The 21,294-nt window shown below is 43.6% G+C and overlaps 1 protein-coding gene and 1 long non-coding RNA gene across 2 annotated transcripts in view; both read left to right on the forward strand.

Annotated features, from left to right (window-relative positions):
* LOC310785528 overlaps positions 1-11,949 on the forward strand; it is a 32,729-nt gene extending 20,780 nt beyond the window's left edge. The window contains exons 3-5 of the long non-coding RNA XR_014553180.1: positions 3,025-3,112; positions 5,317-5,394; positions 8,388-11,949. This is a non-coding gene — a long non-coding RNA (uncharacterized lncRNA). The remainder of the gene's footprint in view (positions 1-3,024; positions 3,113-5,316; positions 5,395-8,387) is intronic.
* Positions 11,950-14,893: 2,944 nt separating this feature from the next.
* Positions 14,894-21,294, forward strand: part of LOC310785525 (H-2 class I histocompatibility antigen, Q10 alpha chain-like) — an 87,815-nt gene continuing 81,414 nt past the window's right edge. Inside the window, exon 1 of the mRNA XM_083646644.1 lies at positions 14,894-15,853. Within this exon, the coding sequence (XP_083502770.1) occupies positions 15,769-15,853 (85 nt within the window). The 5' untranslated portion in view covers positions 14,894-15,768. The remainder of the gene's footprint in view (positions 15,854-21,294) is intronic.

Here is a 21,294-nt window from a genome sequence, read left to right on the forward strand (position 1 = left end):
ACATTTTAAAGTAAAAATGAATCAATCTGGTGCACTTTGAGAGCAAAATGAAGAGGCTAGATCTCTGAAGAACTACACACATTAATAACTTAATAACTTAACTGTTCTGTGGCTTTACGATGATGAACAAATAATAGTCTCGCTATATACAGTATATTTTGCATACAGGTAGAATGGTAGGGAGAATACTGCTTGCTTAAATACAATGGTGGCCCATCTATACCAAAATCACTTCCAGGGGAGAACTCAAGTACAAAGTAACATTTGCTTTGTCGGCATAAACAAAAGTAAAATAATAAAATAACAAAAGGGGAATTTCCTAACTTTGTTTAACAGGACCGTCATTTTGCCAAGGAGGCACGTCCTTGGCAAAATGACGGTCCTGTTAAACTTCTAGGAGGGGAAACTATGGAGACCTGAGTAGGCTTCCAGTGGAGATGAATGAGACTTGAGGCTAATCCTTGGGAATGGATTAGTCACAACTCTCATCTATTAAACTATCAGTCTAGTTACTCTTAGCAAGTGGAACACATACGAGTCATCATGACCGATGTGCCTCTATGAGGGTTTAACATTAGATGGAGGGGAAGAGAGAGAGAGAGAGGAAGAGAGAGAGAGAGAGGAAGAGGATGGATGCCCAACTCTAACCATCATGCGTTTAAAGCACCGGGCCTCCTTTCACGAGGTCTGGTATTTAACGGAAAGTTATATGAAGGATTTCTGGGCATTTAACTGACAGGAGAGCGAGATCACTTAACATGATAGATCAAGGTTGCACATACTGTACATCTTTTGTTTTTTGTACAGCTTTCACATAATGAACAACTTTTTGTTTAGACATCGATTAACAGTGTCACACAGTTTCATTCAACATCACATACATGTAAATGTATTTAACTTGTTTCTGCTCAGGAAACCATAAGCCCTTACTTCATCCCACTTTATTAAGTGCGAAAGTCTCTTTGCCGTCCATTGGGAAGGAAAGGGGGAAATCGCTCTGTGTGTCCAGGTGCGTTTGGAGAGGTTGGGTTTGGCCTTGTGGGCTGGGGAGCGATGAGGATGTCCGTCTCAGGTCTTGGTCTGCTGAGCAGGTCTGGTGTCCTTCGGTCGGCCGGGGTGACGGAGGTCTGCTTTGTTGATGGATTCCTTTCCAGCGGCCGGCTTGTGTTTATTGCCCAGTGCAAATGTCAACACCGTGGCAACTCTAGCTGCAACAGTTATTTTGCAGTGTTAGATTGAAGAAATTTTCCGCATTGTAAAAGCATGTAAAAGGCCTTTTTACATGCAAAACAGCAACAAAAGTGCCTTCCGCCCCCCCCCTCCTTGCCCCCCCCCCCTCCTTGCCCCCCCCCCCCCTCCTTGCCCCCCCCCCCCACACACAAAAAAATAAAAAAAATAAACACACACACCACAACAACAAACAAATTTATGTTCAGTGTATCCACCATTATCCCATTGATACCTGATGCAGCTGAAATGAGGGATATACACGCAAATCCTGCATCAGGTATCAATGGGTTATGGCACTATTTTGGCATAGGGTCCCTATATTCAATGCAGGTAATTGTAGATTTTTTGCAAAAATGGCTGGAAGTCCAAAAAAATTATTTTTTGTTACGGGGCAGAAGGGAAGCCACTGTGAGCCACGACCCACTGTGAGGTACCAGAGTAGCTCCAATGGCCAGGTGGGGGAGGGTAGAGCAACAGCTCTAGGGGAGGGAGCATGACGGAGAGGTGTCTGTTGGCTGGATTTATTAAATATGAGGTTTGACAGACAACTGAGAGCTTCTTTATGATTGGATTTCCCTTTATGATGGTAGATGGCAGTCAGTTTTGAGCCATAAGCACCGCCCACTTCAAACCCTGCCTCAGCAAACAGTGAAAACAGGGAAATGGCGATATTTAGGATTTGGGTTGAAACTAATGTCTCCTACTTTTTTAGGCTTACAATTAGTCAGATAAGACCCTAAGTTAGTTGGAAGGTTTTGGTGCAGTTTGCTTTCCAGGGTCTTTAACATTAAAACCAATGGGAAAACGATGAAATGACTGAGGCCATGCGATTTCCACCAACCACCTTTTATTCCCTTTCTTTTTTACAATTCCAATGTTTTTGTCCAGAATGAGAGCATACAAAAATAACATGCATGACTTTTGTGGAAAAATGGTGGGCAGAAAATAGCACTTTTGAATGGAAGTCAATGAGGACAAAAAAATGTCCTTAGGGGGACAGATGTACAGTAAGTATTTTGACTACAGGGTGTCTCTAGCATGAAGCTAGCATCTAGCATGAAGAGTGTCACACTTTTGTAAAATTTCAGAGCGTTTGGGACTAAAATCTCAAAATGGTCACTACGTGAAAATGCAAAAGGTGACTTTTTTCCCCAGGGGGACCCAAGGGTCCTGGGACCAAGCCAACCAGCCACCTACTGCATCATGAGTGAGTGTGACCATAAAACATTTCACTTAGAGCAAAAACAAAACATAAAAACCGTGAAAACAATTATATTTTCATTTTTTCCCCAGTTTTTACTCTTTGTTTTTGCTCCAAGTGAAATGTTTTATGGTCACTCATGATTCAGTAGGTGGCTGGTTGGCTTGGTTCCAGCCTTAAAACTCTTTATATAAGGATTTTTCTAAATGTCTATAATGGACAATTCTCTTCCGGACCCGGAGCTGAGAAAAAGTGAGCGGTCACTGTTGAGCTCTATAGACTACCATTCATTGTGCTAAGCTAAGCTATTTTAGCGCTAGCTATTTTTATACTAGACCCATAGAGAAAAGAATGGCATCTATCTTCTCATCTTAGTTACTATCGGGAAGACAGCAAATAGGCGAACCTCCCAAAATGTTGGTTTGTTCCTTTAAGACATTTTAAAGTCAGGGCAGAAAGTTCAGTGCATTGTCTATTTGTCATTTTACAGTCGGTAGTGATCCCTCCCCACAGCAGAAGTGATCTATCCTGTAAGAAAAGCTTGTAGTCATGATTGAGTCCAGCTAACAGCATGTTGGTGTGTTTGTGTCAAGGTGTTCACTCCACTATGAGTCCGTGTGAGGAGAGAGAGGAGGGGCTCTCTCTGTCTGGAGAACATGACAGCCGGACCAAAGCTAAGAGGTAAGATGATGATCTCTACCTGACTGCTCTCCATCTCACAGCATACGTCGGTGACATTATTACAGCTCAGCAGTGACATCATAGGCCCTTATCATAGGGGACTGGCCCGCATCATAGAGGCTCTGCAGGAAACAGAGGATGGGCTGAACACCACAACACACTGGATCATCATGGGCAAACCCTGAGCTAACAGGCGCTCCCGTTTAGGGACCAGGCCGCCAACTTCCATCTGGAAGGGGAGAAAGTGGGGGGAGCAGAGTGGGTGGAGCGATTTGGGCTGTAACAGACATGGGCGTAGCAGGGCACAAGCTACCTGAGAGCTCCGAACCCACGTCTGGCATTGAGACTGCGGTGGGCTCGCCCCCGGCCGGTGAAAGCCGCCCGGGGGCACTCTGAAGGCAAGGGCCTCTTGAGAGCTCCATATCGGTGTCAGGCACTGGGCACGGACGCCGGTGGGCTCACTTCCCCCCCTTCCCCAAGGGAGGTAGGCAAGGTGCGGCCTGGCCTACCAGCCGCACTCGTGGTGGCCTGTGCCCCCTGCAGCGGTCGGTTGCCCTGGCGCAGGCTTTGGCGGCGCTGCTGCGGCTGCAGCCGGAGTGCGCGCAGAGTCCAGGAAGGCTCCGTGGTGGCGGTCTGGCTCTCCGCCGAGGGGCGGCCCGCGCCTTGGCTGGGGGCCCTTCCTCGAGAGCGCGGCGCTGGGGACTGGGACTGGGCGGACCCCGAAGAGCGGCCCCAAGTCCAATCCGGTCCGACTGGCGGACGGCCTGGAGCCCGCTGCCTATATGGCATGAGGGATATCGAGTCCTGCCGCTGTCTCACCAACTGCTGGGCCATGTTTTCCACCGACGGCCCGAAGAGGCCAGACGGGGGGCAGGCACATTCAGCAGCCTCCACTTCTCAGGCTCAGTGAGCTGAGTGAGGTTTAGCCAGAGGTGGTGGTGGGTGACGACCGAGAAGGCCATGAACTTCCCGGCGTTCAGCGCCACGCATTCCACCATGCGCAGGGCGTAGTCTGTGACCATACGCAGCTCCGTATAGGTCTCCGGAGTGGCGGCACCCTGCAGGTCTGCTAGCCCTGGAGGATGGCCAAATTGTTGGCCATCGCTGCCACCTGGCCGGACACCAGATACGACTTCTTGGCCAGCTTGGCCGGCCTCTGGCAGGCCCTGGAGGGAAGCTGAGGCCTGGTGGAGGAAGGTGACAAGTGGGCCGCCACCGTATCCTCCAGTGGTGGCATGGCCGCGTAGCCCAGGTCGGGCTCGCCATCCAACACCGACCACACGGCGAACCCCTGGGAAGAGGCTCTGGCCTCTTGTGGGCATCTCCAGGATGTGCGTACGGGTTAGCATGTGACGTTGAGGTTGCTGGGGGGAAGGGCTGGAAAAAGCGCCCACGCAACAGGGAGCTCGGGGGGGGGGGGGGGGGGGGGCCGACAACAGCCAGCCCTATTTGTTTCGGGGGTTTTTCTTGTAAAAAAACAACAACAAAAAGATAAGATACAGATAAGAGTACCGTTAAAGTACCGGATTGAGGGGGGGCATGGTGGCTCAGTGGCAGAGCTGTCGCCTCACAGCTAGAAGGTTCTGGGTTCGATTTTCACCTGGGACGCTGTGAGCGCTGAAGGAATGCGTGCCCGTCCGCATGTCCTCGAGTGCCCACCGCCCGGGTGGGGTCGTCAAAAGGGCCTTTCTGTGTGGAGTTTGCATGTTCTCCCCGTGCCTCCCGGGGGTTTCCTTCATATAGGAACCCCCTTCACCAAAACATGCAATATCCTGGTTGCTAATGTGGTTCCTCCTCTGGTCGTTAAGGGCGCCTGTTCGGAGGGAGGGGAACTGGTTGGAATAGCGTGAACCTCCTCCCACGTGCTATGTCCTACCGGTGAAGCTTCCCCTGTCAGGTGAAAATAAGCGGCCGGCTAACTGCCCATGTCTTGGAGGAAGCATGGAGCCAGTTTCAGCTCTGCCCAGATCGGCAGAGGGTGGAGTAGCAACCAGGATAAATAATTTACCCCCCCGGAGTACCGGATCGATAAGCAGTATCGATAAGAGTAGTAGTATTGTTAATTCCTTAACAGAGGAGAGAAAGTCATCTACATGGTAGTTACTAGCGGGGATATGGCAAATAGGCAAATCTCCAAAAATGTTGGTGTATCCCTTTAACCCTTCATTATCCAGAGTCAAAGCTCTGTCTCTGTTATGTTGCAGCACAGTCCAGCAGAAGAGAGCACGGTCCCCTGACACCCCTCTTCTATTCAAAGATGGACACCCGTCTACTGAGCAAAGGTAAGAACTGAAAACAGATGAGTTTATTTGATTCTACTGAACAGAGGAAATAAGTAATCATACTCTCTTGATTTAGTTTCTTCTGTCAAAACATCTGATCAATTAATTAGAGCATCTGATTCCAATGATTTGTTTATTAATTTTAAAGAAAAAAGTTCCAGACAAAAAATGAAGCATTGCGTTAGTTCATGCAGGACACTAAAGTCATAGGCCACACCCCAGGTGTAATCAGCTGACAGCCGCTGATTGGATCCGCGTTTAACACGTTCACTGCCAATGACGTATTAATACGTCAAAAAAATGAATTTTTTTTTTTTGACCGTGGGATGTGCATCTAACCCTTTTACATCTCTTATATCAATATTGAAGCCACCGAACGTGTACAACCCATTCCACCGACCCACTAAGTGGCGACAGTGCTCTCCTGACTAGAGGAAGGCAAGCAAAAAGCAGTGTGAGGAAGCCATTCTCATGAAAATGGATTGGCGAAAACGCTTTCGTTTTCGCGCTGATTGCTGGCGGTGCGGGATTGCAAATTTGCATAATAGATTACGGGTGGAACACACTTTGAAACACGCAGCATAAATATGACCAGAATCGCAAAAGCTTCATCAAAGCTCTCAACCGAAACTCCAAGAAACGAGCGAGCCCATATCCAGACTTGCACAGCGGCCGCCAGCAGACAGGCAGCAGCAGCAAAGCAGTGAGCCTGGTGACGCGAGGTTACAGGAGCAACAGAAACGAGCTTGTGACACGCCCGCTGCAGCCAAGAAGAACACACACGGAGGGAGGAGTTTGAAGGAGAGGGGTGTTTCCTGCTGTTATGGAGGAAATTACTGTTCAAAACTATTGTTTAGATGTCTGACGTCTTACTGATGCCAAAAATGAATGGTTAAAGTGACTGTTCTATCGAATTTCACAAAAAGCCATTTATCTCAGAATAAATTTTCAGACGCTGAAACCATGCTGTATTCCAGGGCCGATTCTAGGGGGGGGCAGGGGTGGGCTATGCCCACCCAAAAATTAATCTTGCCCACCCAAAAAAAATTTTTTTTTTTTTTTTTTTTTTTTTGTATCTCCCTTTTTGAATTCCAGGCGACCGCACTTAGGGTCGCGACCCGAAGGTTGGAGACCACTGGGTTAGTTAGTTTAGGGCACCTAACAGTAGTTATAGCTTTAATTTGATTTGAGAAATAAGCTCATCCAATGCAAAGAATATTATGGAGTTGATTATTTTAAACTATGGATGAAGGATTGTTATTTATTTGTTAGGGTAACAAAGTCAATCTGCTTTCAAAGTTTTAATTTCAGTTTGAGTTTGAATAAGACTAAAAGTCTTGTAAATATAGGTTTGAAGGCTAAATGGCAAATAGTTTTTAGCTATGGTTAAGTCTCACTGCACTAGTCTTTAATTTGATTTGAGAAATAAGATCATCCAATGAAAAGAAATGTTATGGAGTTGATTATTTTAAACTGGATGAAGTATTTTTATTTATTTTTAGGGTAAGTCAATCTGCTTTCAAAGTAGTTTTCTTTGTCACTTTTCAGTTTAAATTTGAATAAGACTAAACGTCTTGGAAATATAGCAATAGTTTTGTAAATAGTTAGTTTGTACATAGTTTGCTAATAGTTTTGACAATAATAATGTAAACACTGGCCTGTCACCTGAGTGAAAGTTCCTACTTACAGTTTGGTGACCCAAAACAGAATGGTGACTCCTACTGGAACAATTTGGTTCAGTGTTTATGCCTGTGTTGCTGTCTGTTGTAGTGTAAAACGACTAAAGGGAGAGCAGGTGGTTACATGAAAGTGAGTGAGAAAAGGAGAAGATACTGAATAATGACATCACAACAGTATAATCCTAATGTTAATTTAAAATTAAATATTCTTGGATGAAAGTCCAAAAAACGTAAAATTTTCTTCGGCGCTGCCCTTGCAGGCAGCACCGAGAGTCCATTCCTACCTAAAAGTACTTCCAGCGCCACTGAATATAATGCAATTTAATCCCCATCCCCGAACCCACAACCTCTGGCAACCTACCGCCAAAGTTGCCCCCTACCAGCCCACCCTAGTGTGGCAGGCTAGATACGGGCCTGCTGTATTCAAGTGCTAATGCCTACATAACTACTAACTCTACAAACTAACTCTTTTAGACAGAGAAAGCACACATTCTATTAGTTCTTTTTAGATATTTTGTGTTCACAAAATCTTAGCAGAAAAGAATCCTCAGGTCTTGAAAGATGAGCCAGAATCCTCAAAAAAACCATCTGGCAGAACCTACCTACAGTAAAAAAAAAACAGCTGGCAGTGAATGTGTTAAATTAAACATTTAATTAAAAAATTAGATTTAGTTTCTTCTCTCAAAACATCATATTCAATAATCAGAGCATCAGTTTGCAAGAGGGTCTTTATTATTTTAAAGAACAGCATTTTACTAGACTATCAGGCAGCCTTCAAATATACAGTAGTTTGGTTGGCCTGCGGGCTGCGGTACCGGGACCAGCCCTTTCAAGGACGTCTGGACCCCCTCAAGGATCCACGGAACCCCCTGAAGGACCTCTGGAACCCCATCAAGGCACTCCGGAACCCCGCCAAGGACCCCCAGAACCCCTCAAGGACCTCTGCACCCCATTCAAGGACCTCTGGAACCCCTCCAATTACCTCTGTACCCCATTCAAAGAGCCCTGGAGCCCCTTCAAGGACCACTGGAACCTCACCAGGATGCCTGGAGACCCTTCAACGGCCTTTGCAACCCCTTCAAGGACCTCTGGAACCCCTTCAAAGACCTCTAGTCTCGAAACCCTTCAAGGACCTTGTATAATAATAATTGTATAACGTTACCGATTGACTGGCCTGCAGACTTGTTAGTCTATTAGCCTAACATTAGCACAACACATAATACTGTATAATATTAGCGAGGTGCCTATGGCACCATAGTACTGTAACCGAAATTTGGACGTATTATGACTAACGTTAACATTTGTTTCTTCAAGGAGACTGAGGATTGACACCGAGTGCCATGGAGCGGCTAACCAGATGGGGACAGCATGGGCCGATTGCCTTAGAGCTTAGATCGGACCCAAAAAACAAGCCTGGCCCGACCCGAACCCGTTCTGTCTGAGCCCGGCCCGGCCCGGCCCATTGGCTGCATTTATGGGCCCGAGCCGAGCTATGCTTGGCAAGCTTCCTTTGTACATTTGTTCTAAGTTGGAATTGATTGAAAACACTCTCAATCTCAGATCCAACACCTGGTTGCACCTTAAAGTACCTCCAGTGCGGACTGAGGCAGGTAAAAGAAGTCTATCTGGTCTTGGAACGACCTTCAGTCCAGTCTTAAACTGGCCTCTTTGATTTCTGTTCCAGTTTTCAAACAAAAAATAGCCGAATTCCTTACAACTACCTGCTCCTGCTTTGATGTTTAATAATTTAATTTTAGTATTATTTTCCTTTTCTGATTACATATTGTTTTGATTTTGCTGTTTTAGTCATGTTCTATAGCATGTTCTCTGTAATCGGAGGAACTTTTTTGATCTGTTAGCTTTTTATTGTATTTCATATATGCTGTGCACGTTTTGTACTCTCTCCTATTGTGAGTAGTTGGTAGTCTTGTGTCCCTGTTAAATCTGTTTTGTTTTTTACATGCAACCATGTACTCTTCTCTTGACGTGTAACTTCTCCGCCTTCTTGGCCAGTTCTCTCTTGTAAAAGAGACTCCGGTCTCAATGGGATTTTAACTGGTTAATAAAGGTTTAAAAAGAAAAGTAGGCTAGTCATGACCGGCCCAGTGCAAGCAATTTGGACAAGCCCTAGTACACTAGTTACAAAGTATAAACACATGCAAGCAACGCACATGTGCACACATGCACACACACTAGGCTATATATGTATGATTGATTGATTTTCTTTATTTAAGTGTCATGCTTCGAATGAAGCCCAGCCCACATGGGCTTACAGGACACTTTGACTGTTCATCATTTAAACAAACAATGATCAAAACATAAAACCAACAGAAACACCCAACATACATACAGTAAAGTTGTACAGCATGAAAACCACCACCTGAACCTACTTAAAGAGCTGTGCTTGCCTTCTATTCCAGGCCCTAGAGATAAAGTTAGCAGTCTTAAATACCTCAGTCTTAAACAACCACTCCAACTTCTGGCCATCATCTGCCCAGAAGAGCTCAGGTCTTTGCTTTTGCATTTCGTCAAATAAGGAAATCCTCAAATCATCATATAAAGTACAATAAAACATGAAATGAAACTCATTTTCAACATCCTTTAGATCACAGACACATTTCATATCCTGTTCTCTTCTGGTATAGCTGTGAACCGCCCTACTTCAATGGCAAGAGGCAGGATACCAATTATCAGCTGAGCACATAAAGACCTCTGGTTTCTGGTTAGAAAGGAAGTGACATAGGGCTCGGGACCAAAACACTGCTTCATCTGAACATATATATATATTTAAGCAATATATCACGAGAGCAAGTGTGTTGTGGTGAATATATCCCCCTGATCAGTTGTTATCCCACGAGGCCGCGGGATAACAACTGACAGCCGGTTCACACACACGCCTAGAGCAACGCTTAAAGCAACGCCTAAGCAACGCCTAAAATTTAGGCGTCCTTGTTAACAGACGAGAGCGTTCACACATACCGCTGCCACGCTGTGCTGAAGCCACGCTTGCGCTGTGCCTACGCTGCGCTGCATTTATCGTTTAGGCGTCTGTTCTATTTTTCAGCTCTAGGCGCGCTGAACTGTCAAGCTGGCTGTTGTTTCTGGTGGACTTGGGCCATATTTTCTACCGAGTTTGCCCAAAAGGGAGGGTGGAGCGCGAATTAACGAGTGCATAGTAAGAGAGCTGTCCTTCATGTGTTCCTCTATTAACGTCTTTTCTGTCAGATGTATATATACCCCCCCTGTCTCAATGCATCTATCACTCATGGTGTTGATGACTCATAGTCACATGATTACCCGAGGGAAAATAACAATTACAGCCAAGAAATAGACAGACATCCTCACTTGCACATTACAATAAAAAATAGGACTCACCCATGCTATAAATCAGATCTGAAAAGTGTAAAAAAACCGCTGCTCATGTGTTCAGCGTAGCGCAGAGCGTGGCGTCCTGTGTGAACGAAAATAGGCGCCAGGCGTGCATGAAGCAATGCCTATATGCCTAGGCATAGGTGTAGGCATAGGCGTAGGCGTAGGCGTAGGCGTGTGTGTGAACCGGCCGTGAGCAGGGGGATATATTCCACAACACACGCTGCTCGAGTGCTATATTGCTTTTATAAAAGGGTTCCAAGTATAATAATATAATAATAATAACACTATAAGTCCGACTGGCATGGTATTCTGAGAGTCAGTTGAAACACTACTGTAAGGCGGGACCTCTAGCAAGAAGATAGACCTGCGGGTGATTTGATTGGATCGTTCTGGAGACTGAAGTTGACATTGGCCAATCCTGGCGCTTGGCTGAGAGCTTTCTGGAAACCCAGGCAGCTCGAGCGCAGCGTTGCATTCTCAGGGCTTGCCCGACACCAACTAACGTTACGGGGTTAAATGCGGGGTTAAATGCGGAGTTAACAGCCTTTCTTTTGCAAAGAAGACATTAGCCCGCATCTATTCTTGTACAAAACATCATTTTCTGCGAAGTATTAGTAAAGTTATAAGCGAAGATCGATTCACAAGGATCTGACAGCTGTCTCCGCCATTTTTTTTTTCTACGTTGTCATTTGAGGTAAGCCTTATTATTACTCTCTTAGTAAGAGAGTTGCCATGGCAACCAATAACCCATGGCCATGGGTTATTGAACTCGGTTACTGGAATTATACAATGGCTGTGAACCAATCAGATTGCTTGATTTGAGAGAGCCATTTTATAAATGTACATATACCAGCATGTGTTGGATTTGACCATTGAATTAGTTAATGTACAGCACTGTACAGCCCTGAGCCACCTCTATCACCTGACTGGTACTAATTTCCTCTCAACTTACTTTTATTATTTTCTGGGGAGGCTGGCCAAAATACTGGTTAATGTCACTGCCACCCTTGCTCTTCCTCTTGCTGCGAAAGCTGACTAATAAAACTGCTTGCATTCTAATCAAATAAATGTGATATCATAAGAAAGTACAGCTATACAGTAAAGTATATGAATATGCAGCAACTACGGTCTACATCATGACGAAGACAAAGTAACGTTATGCAGCACAACATAAAATGATTGACACTTTAACGTTAATTTGCTCAGACTTGCACGACGTGAGGTTTCTGCCAGTAAGCTGCTCAGTCATGGTACAAGCAAATCGGCTCATTCTCGTCAAAAACGTTTGTTTTCACTCCATGCAATTACTGATAATTTTGAGAAAAACGTTATTCATTTGCACACAGTTTCAGCGCAAATTGACAACATTAATGTTATCTTTTAAGGCATATCTGGTGGTGTTTTGGTCTGTGCTGCTGCAGCTATATTTATTGGGGGCGACACATTGTATCAGGCTTGAATATTGGAGGGGATTTGTCATTCTCAATGTATATTGCCATTACGGCCTTACATAATGTATATTTTGTCTTGGACCCCAGGAAGACTAGCTGTTGTCTACACGGCAGCTAATGGGGATCCATCTAATAAATAAACAAATCAGTTAGTTTTGTCTTATCCATGTTCACTGGCAGATGTTCACTTCAGGGGCGACTATTGTTATTTAACAATGCAAATATAATTGCAAATTTACTTATGGAAGGCTGTGTGACGCTAGTTTAGAGTGTATCGGAGAAGAACGGAAAACAGCTGAACATATGGGGTTAGGTCAGACTGTGTACTATTTACATGGATGAGGCAAATTGGTAACAATGAAAACACAAAACAGCATAGGTACCATAGGTACCGCATAGGTGTAATGCAATACCTCAACTTTTTCTTATGTATATGGGGGAAGGGGTCCGTACCTGGGGAGATCTAGTGCCTCATCTCTCCCTATAAAAGAAGTCACCTGCAGGTACAAAAAAATAAGTGTTAATACATCATAAAAAAGGGCTCAGATCGAGTACTTCATTCAAAGCATTGGGCTCTACTGTATTTAAGGTGTGTATCCAATATGGGGGGTGTAGTTGTGCTTTCCTCTTCCCCCCAAAAACGCTCTCATCAGCCGAGGATTCACTAGTTCTGCCTTGGTCCCTCGTTTCCTGGTCACTGGTTTCGCTGATCCGAGGTCTCGGCGGTCTCGGCGGTCTCGGCGCTCCTCGTTCGGGTGGAGCGGTGCATCCTCTTGTCCCTCTGGTCGTTCATCCAGGTATGCAGGTACCTTTCCATTTTTGTAGAAAATACCCTAAAATCATCAGAGCTGAAGCACTCGAGACCGGACTCGAGTCTGAGTATCTCGGGAGTTGTGTGACTCGGAATGGAATCGGTCTCGGGCTCTCGGGAGTGAATATTACTCAGACTTGAATTGGTCTCAGATGAATTAAATTTACGTAACGTTACAATCAGAAGTTGCCCCCCTCAGCGAGTGTCAAAGCACAGCAGTGGCCCAGTGGAGGGTCCGGGCGCTAGTCCGACCTCCAGCTAGTCCGACCCTGCCAAGACCTCCCGCTAGATGGAACCGATATATATATTTTTATACAGGAATAAGTCCTGTTTTTCATTTTGTACCAGGAAGTCCATTGTACAATCACTAGTTATGTCTGTTTTTGATTATGGTGATATTGTTTATATGCATGCAGCACCTACCATCGTGAAACCGCTTGATGCGGTGTATCACAGTGCCCTGCGTTTTATAACGGGTGATAGATTTATTACGCATCGTATTTTATTTGAAAAGGTAGGCTGGCCCTCTCTGACGGCTCGAAGGGAGCAACACTTTATTTATTTATAAAGCCTTGATTGGGAAGCTTCCTTCATACCTGTCCTCGCTCATCAGTCTGAGCAATACTTGTTATCGAACACATTATCAAGCACACTGTTTGTTCCACGTGTGAGGATTGAACTAGGAACGACTGCCTTTTCCTCTGACAAATGGAACACGCTCCAGAACACTTTAAAGGTCCTATCCGTAAGTTTGGCCGGAAAATAATTTTTCACAACGTGTTTTCTATTACTAATGAGTGAATGTGCCGTTCCGTAACTTAAAAAACGAGCCCAGCTGCGTCTCTCTGCGTTCACCCATTGCAAAGATATTGCAGGATTTTCATGCTGGTCGCAGGTTATACTTTAAATTTGACGGATGTGACGTTCTGCGCGTTCACGAGCCTGCTCCTTGTCCTCATGGCTCCGGCGGAAATACCAACGAAGAAGACGGCTAACAGGAAGTGGCTAACGTTACGTTCGTCGCTAACTGCCAGCAAAAGCAAACAACACAGACGCCAGCAAAAAGTACACACACACACACAAAAGGAAATACATATTTATCTAGTGAAGCCCGTCTGGCCAGACAGCAGCAATGACCGACATCGGGGGGAAACTAGAGTCTGGGCTGTGTTTTCGGTTCATGGAGGGACCTTGCTGCTTGTAGCTGCTGTAATGTGGTTTTGACCAGATAACGTTAGCTGCTTGCTAATGGATTTACCACCTGGTCAGAAACTCCGCTAACATTACCGTCTGACTCTTGTGTGAAGTAATGCAACAGTCACAAATATGCGTAACATTACTACCGTTATGCTTATGGTCATGGTACATTATTGTTTGACTGCAGTTAGCTGCGGTGGTGAGACTGCCTATTATAACGTTAGCTTGATGCTATACGCGGCTAACTAATAGATTTAGCTATATTTATAGACCCAGCCCCACTAATAACGTTACCGTCTTGTGTTGATAATGAATGTAACAGTCGTAAAAATGCCTAACGTTACTGTTGAGTTAACGTTACAAAGCAACCAACAGTCTGCGGTTGCCAGGCAGCTGCTTGTGCGCGTGCGACGGCCCGGCGCCACGAGGGGGCCTCAGGGGGCTTAGCCCCCTCAGTTCAATTTTCGGCCCCCTCACTTAATTTTTTTTTTTTTTTTTTTTTTTTTTTTTTTAAGAACAGTTAATCTATACAGGCCAGTTAGGCAATGTTTGTACCTGACATGTTTAGGCTGCTGTTTCTGCAGTCTTCATCAAATTTGATCAGTTTAAGTTGATGTAGGCTACCCCCTGTAAACATAGCTCTGTTGTTTCAGAATTGGCAGGGAAGCGCTATTTACTGTGCTTTGGTTGTCACAAGGTGTCAGAGATGTAGCTATTTATTAAATTTGAACCTATGAACCCTTGAACCTCTATTAATGCCTTAATCTGCTGCTGTGAAATAAATGTTTTATTTGATTTTGAATAGTAGTCTTTCTTGTGTTATTGCACTTTTCAGAGGTTATTATGGTTAAAAAGTCCAGAAATAGGCATAGCGGGTATATAACCTATGTTTTACGATATAAAAATATCATATTTAAAAAGAAAAAAGAAAAAAAAATCGAAAAAAAAAAAAAATCAGCCCCCTCGCCAGTTATAACAGCCCCCTCAGTCATTTCATCCTGGCGCCGGCCCTGCGTGCGAGTATGGTGCCCGCGCGTCAGCTCGTTCACACGCTGCTTGCAGTTACTCTGACGGCCACCGGTGTCAGTAATAGTTAGAACTTATGGATAGGACCTTTAAAACTGGACCAAAATAGTCTCCTTAGAATCTTTTAGAGTACTCCGCGAGAGTACCCTGCACAATGAATGCTCTTGTTTTGATTGATGTACTTTTACCTCTATCCTGTTTGTTTTACCTGTTGTCTGTAAACATGCAACTACTGTCATTGTTCTTATTGTAACAGGGCTCCCTTGAAAATGAGAGCATGCTCTCGACAACATCCGTGGCAACAAGGTGCGTAGTTTATATTAGTGATTGGTGCATGTTTGAAGCTTGTAGATCGCTAAATGTGCAACTTTCCCTCGATAAAGGGGTCGGGCGAGCGCGACTATGATGGGAGAGCTACTCGAGTGAAATAGTCGCGTTTTGCGGCTACACGAGCGTGTGCATATGTTTGGCAAGCTCCCATTTTGAACACAAACCTGTCCAGTGTGCAATTTGTAAAGGATATGCACTCCAGTGAACAACTTTATCTATTAAGATACTGAGAAAAACGTTCTCAATGTTATTGAAACAGTTGTTGTCGTACAGAAACATCATTTGTATTGTATAGCTTCATTTAAATGCTTAGTTTATTAGTTTAATCTGGAAAATAATCATTTTTCAATCGCCTCTGTCTGCTCTATAATTGTGCAGATTCGTTCTTTTACTTTGAAAAAGTTTGCCGGAACTTCTTATATTCGCTATATGGACTGGACTGGACTCTGCTAAACTGTCGTGTTTTGAACGCAACATCTTGGGACTTCTAAAGCAGCGCTATGTGGCCATGTACCCGTGGACAACCCGGGCCTGGTTCTGTAGGTCTATGTGTCTGATCCAGCTGTGGTTCGGTTCCGACCCGGCGGGAGGCGGTGAGTTGACTGTTTAGTGTCAGACATTTCTAAACGAGGAAGTGAAAAACGTGGCGCAACAGTTTATTCTATTTCCTTGTTATGGGCCAATGCAGAAATCGGTACCACCTGAGGTGACCGCATGATTTTGTTATTTTTGTCTTCCTACATGTCTCTAGTTTATATTTTGGTATGATAACCCTGCCGATTTGGTAGCTTAAGGATAGTTATCACTCTGTAAACAAACTACCCCCATATAAATGATAAAACCCTGATTTGTGTGTATTAGTCCACATGATACGTGAAAATGATGTTCCCTTTTTCGTAAAAGCATGAAACTTGGTACCTTATAGTTTGGGGCCCTGTACAGTTTCAGAAATTGAGCCATCGCAAAAATACCTTGTGGCGGCCATTTTAATTCTGCCATAAGCAAATTATGTAGTTTGCATCATATCTCCTGGACCACACATGCTAACACAGAAAAGGAGATGTCTATCCCTATGTTTTCATGGTCAAGGATTACAATGATACCATATAGTCAAGTCAAGTTTATTTGTATAGCACATTTCATACACAGAGGCAATTCAAAGTGCTTCACATAAAATGGTTGACAGGAAAATAAAAGAATAAAAGAAGAGAATAAAATGGACATTTAAGCATCACAACAAAACTTTAAAAAAGAGTATAACCCTAACCCATCATCAACTTTTAAAGTGACTAATCAATGGTGAATTTGATGACGTTGTGAGAAGGAAATGACAGTATCTGATAACCGATGCTATAACTTCAAAGCCATGACCATTATCTGGCTAAGATGTTTTGATGAGTGATTTGACTTATATAGACCCGATTTATTTCTGGAAGTTTTATTTGCGCTTCTTGGTACAGCATGATGTCATCAATAACAATACTGTGTTTCCCAGGAAGTAAAAGTAATGAGATGTAAAAATACAAGAACATAATTTTGTTGTCATCTTCTTGGCATAAATTGTTGTCCTTCAAATAAATGCTTCATTTATTCCCAGTGTTTTTCCATAGATATTAATGATTCTGTCTGCCTGTCTAACTGTCTGTCTGTCTAACCATCTGTCTCTGTCTGTCTTTCTGTCTGTCTCCCTGTCTGTGACTCTCAGAGAAACACTCCCTCATCTATATGAGGGAACCACTATTGGTCTATCGATCCAATGCTTCGATACCAGTCTTGATTTCATACAGACATAATACTTTCCCCCCAACACGATCTGTTTCTAAATCAGACTTAATCGCCATTCCCCTTGTGAAGCAAACGATACAAGTTCCAGGCTCTAAAAAAAAAAATATTAAAGTCGCACTCCTTAATGTTAGGTCGCTGTCAAATAAATCTCTCCTCATCAGTGATCTGATTACCAGTCATAATCTGGATTTAATGTTCCTCACCGAAACCTGGCTCGATATGAACAACAGAGTGGCTGTTCTGTCCGAATCAGCACCGCCCAATTATAGCTTCATTGACACTCCCAGAGCTGATAAGATGGGGGGGGGGGGAGTAGCGATTGTCTTTTCTGATATGTTTCAATGTAAGCAGGTAACATTTGGAGACTTTCCATCGTTTGAATACCTTGCTGCTATTCTGAAATGCTCAACCACTGTGTTACTGCTGAATATCTATAGACCACCAAAATACTCAGCCAGCTTTCTCGTTGAATTTGCTGATCTTCTCTCCTTAATTTTCATTGAACATGACTGTATATCTATTGCTGGGGATTTCAATATTCATATTGATAACCTGACGGATAATTTTGCCAAAGAACTGAATATCTTACTTGATACTTTTGATCTGTCTCAACATGTTTCAGGGCCTACTCACAACCGAGGCCATACCCTGGATTTAGTTATTACTAGGGGCTTCAAGTCCTCCTCTGTGTCGACTATTGATGTTGCGTTGTCTGACCATCTTTGTGTCTTTTTTGAAATGGAAATCTCCCCTGAGATCATTAATAGGTCACAAACCGTTAAAAGACGAGACATTAATGCAGGCACCAGCGCGCTGTTTATGGAGACATTTTCTTTATCTCCTTCCACATCAGCTTCTGTCATTGAGATTCTTGATAACTTCAATTCAACAATTCTGAATACTATTGATAGTGTGGCGCCTGTTAGATTAAAATTGCTGTCTGGCTAAATTAAAGCACCCTGGCGAAATTCTGCATCCGTTAGATGCAAAAAGAAAGATTGCAGGAAAGCTGAGCGTAAATGGCGGAAAACTAATCTTCACATTCACTATGATATTTACAAAGAAAGCCTTCACTCCTACAACCTCGAACTGAAAAGGTTGAGACAATCGTTCTTTTCCGAGATAATTAACAAAAATGTGAACAATGCACGCACTCTATTTGCCACAGTTGATAGACTGACTCCACCTCTCTAGCACCTGAATTCCTCTCTACTGTCAAATGTAATGAGTTTGCTGCCTTTTTTACGGATAAAAGTATTAATATCAGGCAGGCTATTAGTGGCTCCACACCAAGAAATGCTGTGACATCATCCTACCCGCAGATCCCTAGTTCGATAAATTTGTCCCAGTTCAGCGTTATCGACCACGACATCTTAGAGGAAACTGTGCAAGGCCTTAAATCATCTTCGTGCTGTCTCGATACCCTTCCAACAAGCTTTTTTAAAAGCGTTTATAACTGTCTGTCGTCGGACCTATTGCAAATAGTTAATAGATCCCTTGTGACCGGCACTTTTCCTGAGTCCCTGAAAACTGCAGTTATTAAACCCCTACTAAAAAAGCGTAGCCTTGATGCATCGGTAATCAGTAACTACAGACCAATATCTAATCTCCCCTTTATAGCCAAAATAATTGAAAAGGTTGTTTACCTACAACTCAGATTCCTAACCTCAAATGATCTCCTAGATAAACTCCAATCAGGCTTTCGCCCCCATCACAGCACTGAAACCGCGCTTACTAAAGTCATAAATGACATCAGAATGAACACAGACTCAGGCAAAAATTCGATTCTAGTGCTCCTGGATCTTAGCGCTGCATTTGACACTGTTGACCACTCAATTTTATTGGACAGACTGGAAAACTGGGTTGGGCTATCGGGTACGGTCCTCCAGTGGTTCAAGTCCTATCTTCAAGACAGGAAGTACTTCGTCTCCATTGGCAATTACACATCTGACCTAACTAGGATGACCTGTGGGGTGCTTCAAGGATCCATTATGGGGCCCGTTCTCTTCAACCTTTATATGCTCCCTCTAGGCCTAATTATGCAAAAAAACAAAGTAGCCTATCATAACTATGCAGACGACACTCAGTTGTATATAACTCTTTCCTCAGCTGACTATGCTCCCATAGAATCATTGTGCCAGTGCATTGATCAAATAAATAACTGGATGTGCCAGAATTTCCTACAGCTAAACAAAGACAAAACTGAGGTGATCGTGTTTGGCCCCAAAGAACAAAGGCTTAAAATCACTGCACGCCTTGAGTCTCGATCCCTGAAGCCTAAGGATCAAGTCAAAAATCTTGGAGTTATTATTGATTCCGATCTCAACTTTAACTCCCACATTAACTCATTGAGTGCCAGCCACTTTTGGAGAACGGACGCTGCCAGTGCCAGAGTTTCAGAGCTTTTTTCAGTGATTTCTCGAGGCCCACAGAATATTGTGTGATATTACTATGTAAACAATGAACACGCAAAAAGAACGATGAGACTCTTTTCTATCATCAGCAAAAACAGGTTTATTGATATCATTTTCCGTTCTTTAGTTATCAGCCGGAGAAGATAGCTTGATTTAACAAAAAAGAGCAGTTTTTTCTAGAAGCTGAGATAATGTAACCTGACGCTGCCAGATCGATGAGTTTGCTTCAAATATCTGTTTCACAAACAACATCCATCTGGATTCGGCCAAGCTACATTGCTGAAGAGGGCGGTCACTTTTTTCAAGCTACTAGGCAGGTGATTGGATGGACCGTCTGTCTGTCACCGTCTGGGCTTGCCAGCGCCAACCAATCAGATCGACTTCCCTTCATGACGTAGCAGCGCCTGATCAGCTAGGACTACAATTGCTAATAGTTAGCATGGAGGTCGCAGATTTTTTGCTGTTTTTGTAAGGTGAATATTGGGTGCAACCATTGACTATTCAATTTGCCAAAAGAAAGAAGAATTACTGCAGATGTCTGACTGAGGATGAAGTGCAGGTAGGCCATTTTGCACGTTAAATGTAACTGATTGGATTAACTGATGTTACGCTAACGATAGCAACATTTGGAGGTTGGGGTGCTACGTCTGATGATTGATGATTAATGTTAACGTTAACAGCGATTCATTCATAACACATATCGTTGTTCGTTTCTTCAGGGAACTGATGACACGATATGACACCGAGTGGCACGCACCCTGGACGGCTAACGTCATGGAGACGCAACGCTCTCTAGCCTTTATGATCATGGCAACAACCAAATGCTTTGATACAATATAATGATTTAACGCTACTATTTAACTGGTGAATTTTAGCATATGTGTCAGTGGAATGGTAGATATTTACGCATGACTGGAGAATGTTATTTGCTTACTTTTGTAATAATAAATTAAACGGAGAAATGACGGCCGTGTGTGGTGTTGTTGTTACATAATCTGCTGAGGCACGATTGGGTCAAATGATAAGACGATGTAAATGCATAAAGATGTTGTCAGATGAATCTGCGAAAGGGAGCTGCCTGGAGCCCAGAGGACGTCAACAGAGAAGAGGAAAAACACCCTGGTTACACCATGCAGCATGTATTTGGATATAATCTCTAACTTTAAGAATGGTTCCTTGTTGATATACCGTATTCCTAGTATTGGCTCCCATGACGTTTGTTTACCCCCTATCTAAAGTACAAGTGCAAAATCTTAAGCTACCGGTATGTTCTATCGATAAACCAATTTCTCGAATAACAGCTCCAAAATATCAGACATATAGGACTACTATATGCTAGAGCTATATTCACACTTCACAGTATAATTTATGCAAGCGGGGGAAAATATCAGATAAACTGATTGTTGTATTGTATCCTGAGATCTTTAATCTCGCCTGTATAACATAATATGTCACTCGGACACCAACGTGAGTTAACGTGGTTTATTAAACAGCAGCCAACATTCCAATCATAGCAGAATACACTTCAGCTAGCAGTAAAGGGACAATACATCACACTGATCTTTGCAGTTCTGTGTTGATTAGCTAATAATTCAGTGGCATTTTGATTAACGTTATGATTTATTTCGATTTGGAACAAAAATGATGGTTTAACAGATTGCATGTTTACTGGGCTGTGGTGAGAGTGAGAAGGGCTTTGTGTTTGTGACTTGCGTGAATGGCTAGCCGTTAGCCATTACAGCCTTACAGCTAATAAGTTATCCCAGCCTAGCGTAGCGGTCTGAAGGCTATCTCCCCAAATTCTACAACAATGTCTTGTTTACTAACGTTCATAG

This window comes from Poromitra crassiceps (assembly GCF_964638095.1).
Source record: "Poromitra crassiceps genome assembly, chromosome: 11".
In the NCBI taxonomy this organism is placed as follows: Eukaryota; Metazoa; Chordata; class Actinopteri; order Beryciformes; family Melamphaidae; genus Poromitra; species Poromitra crassiceps.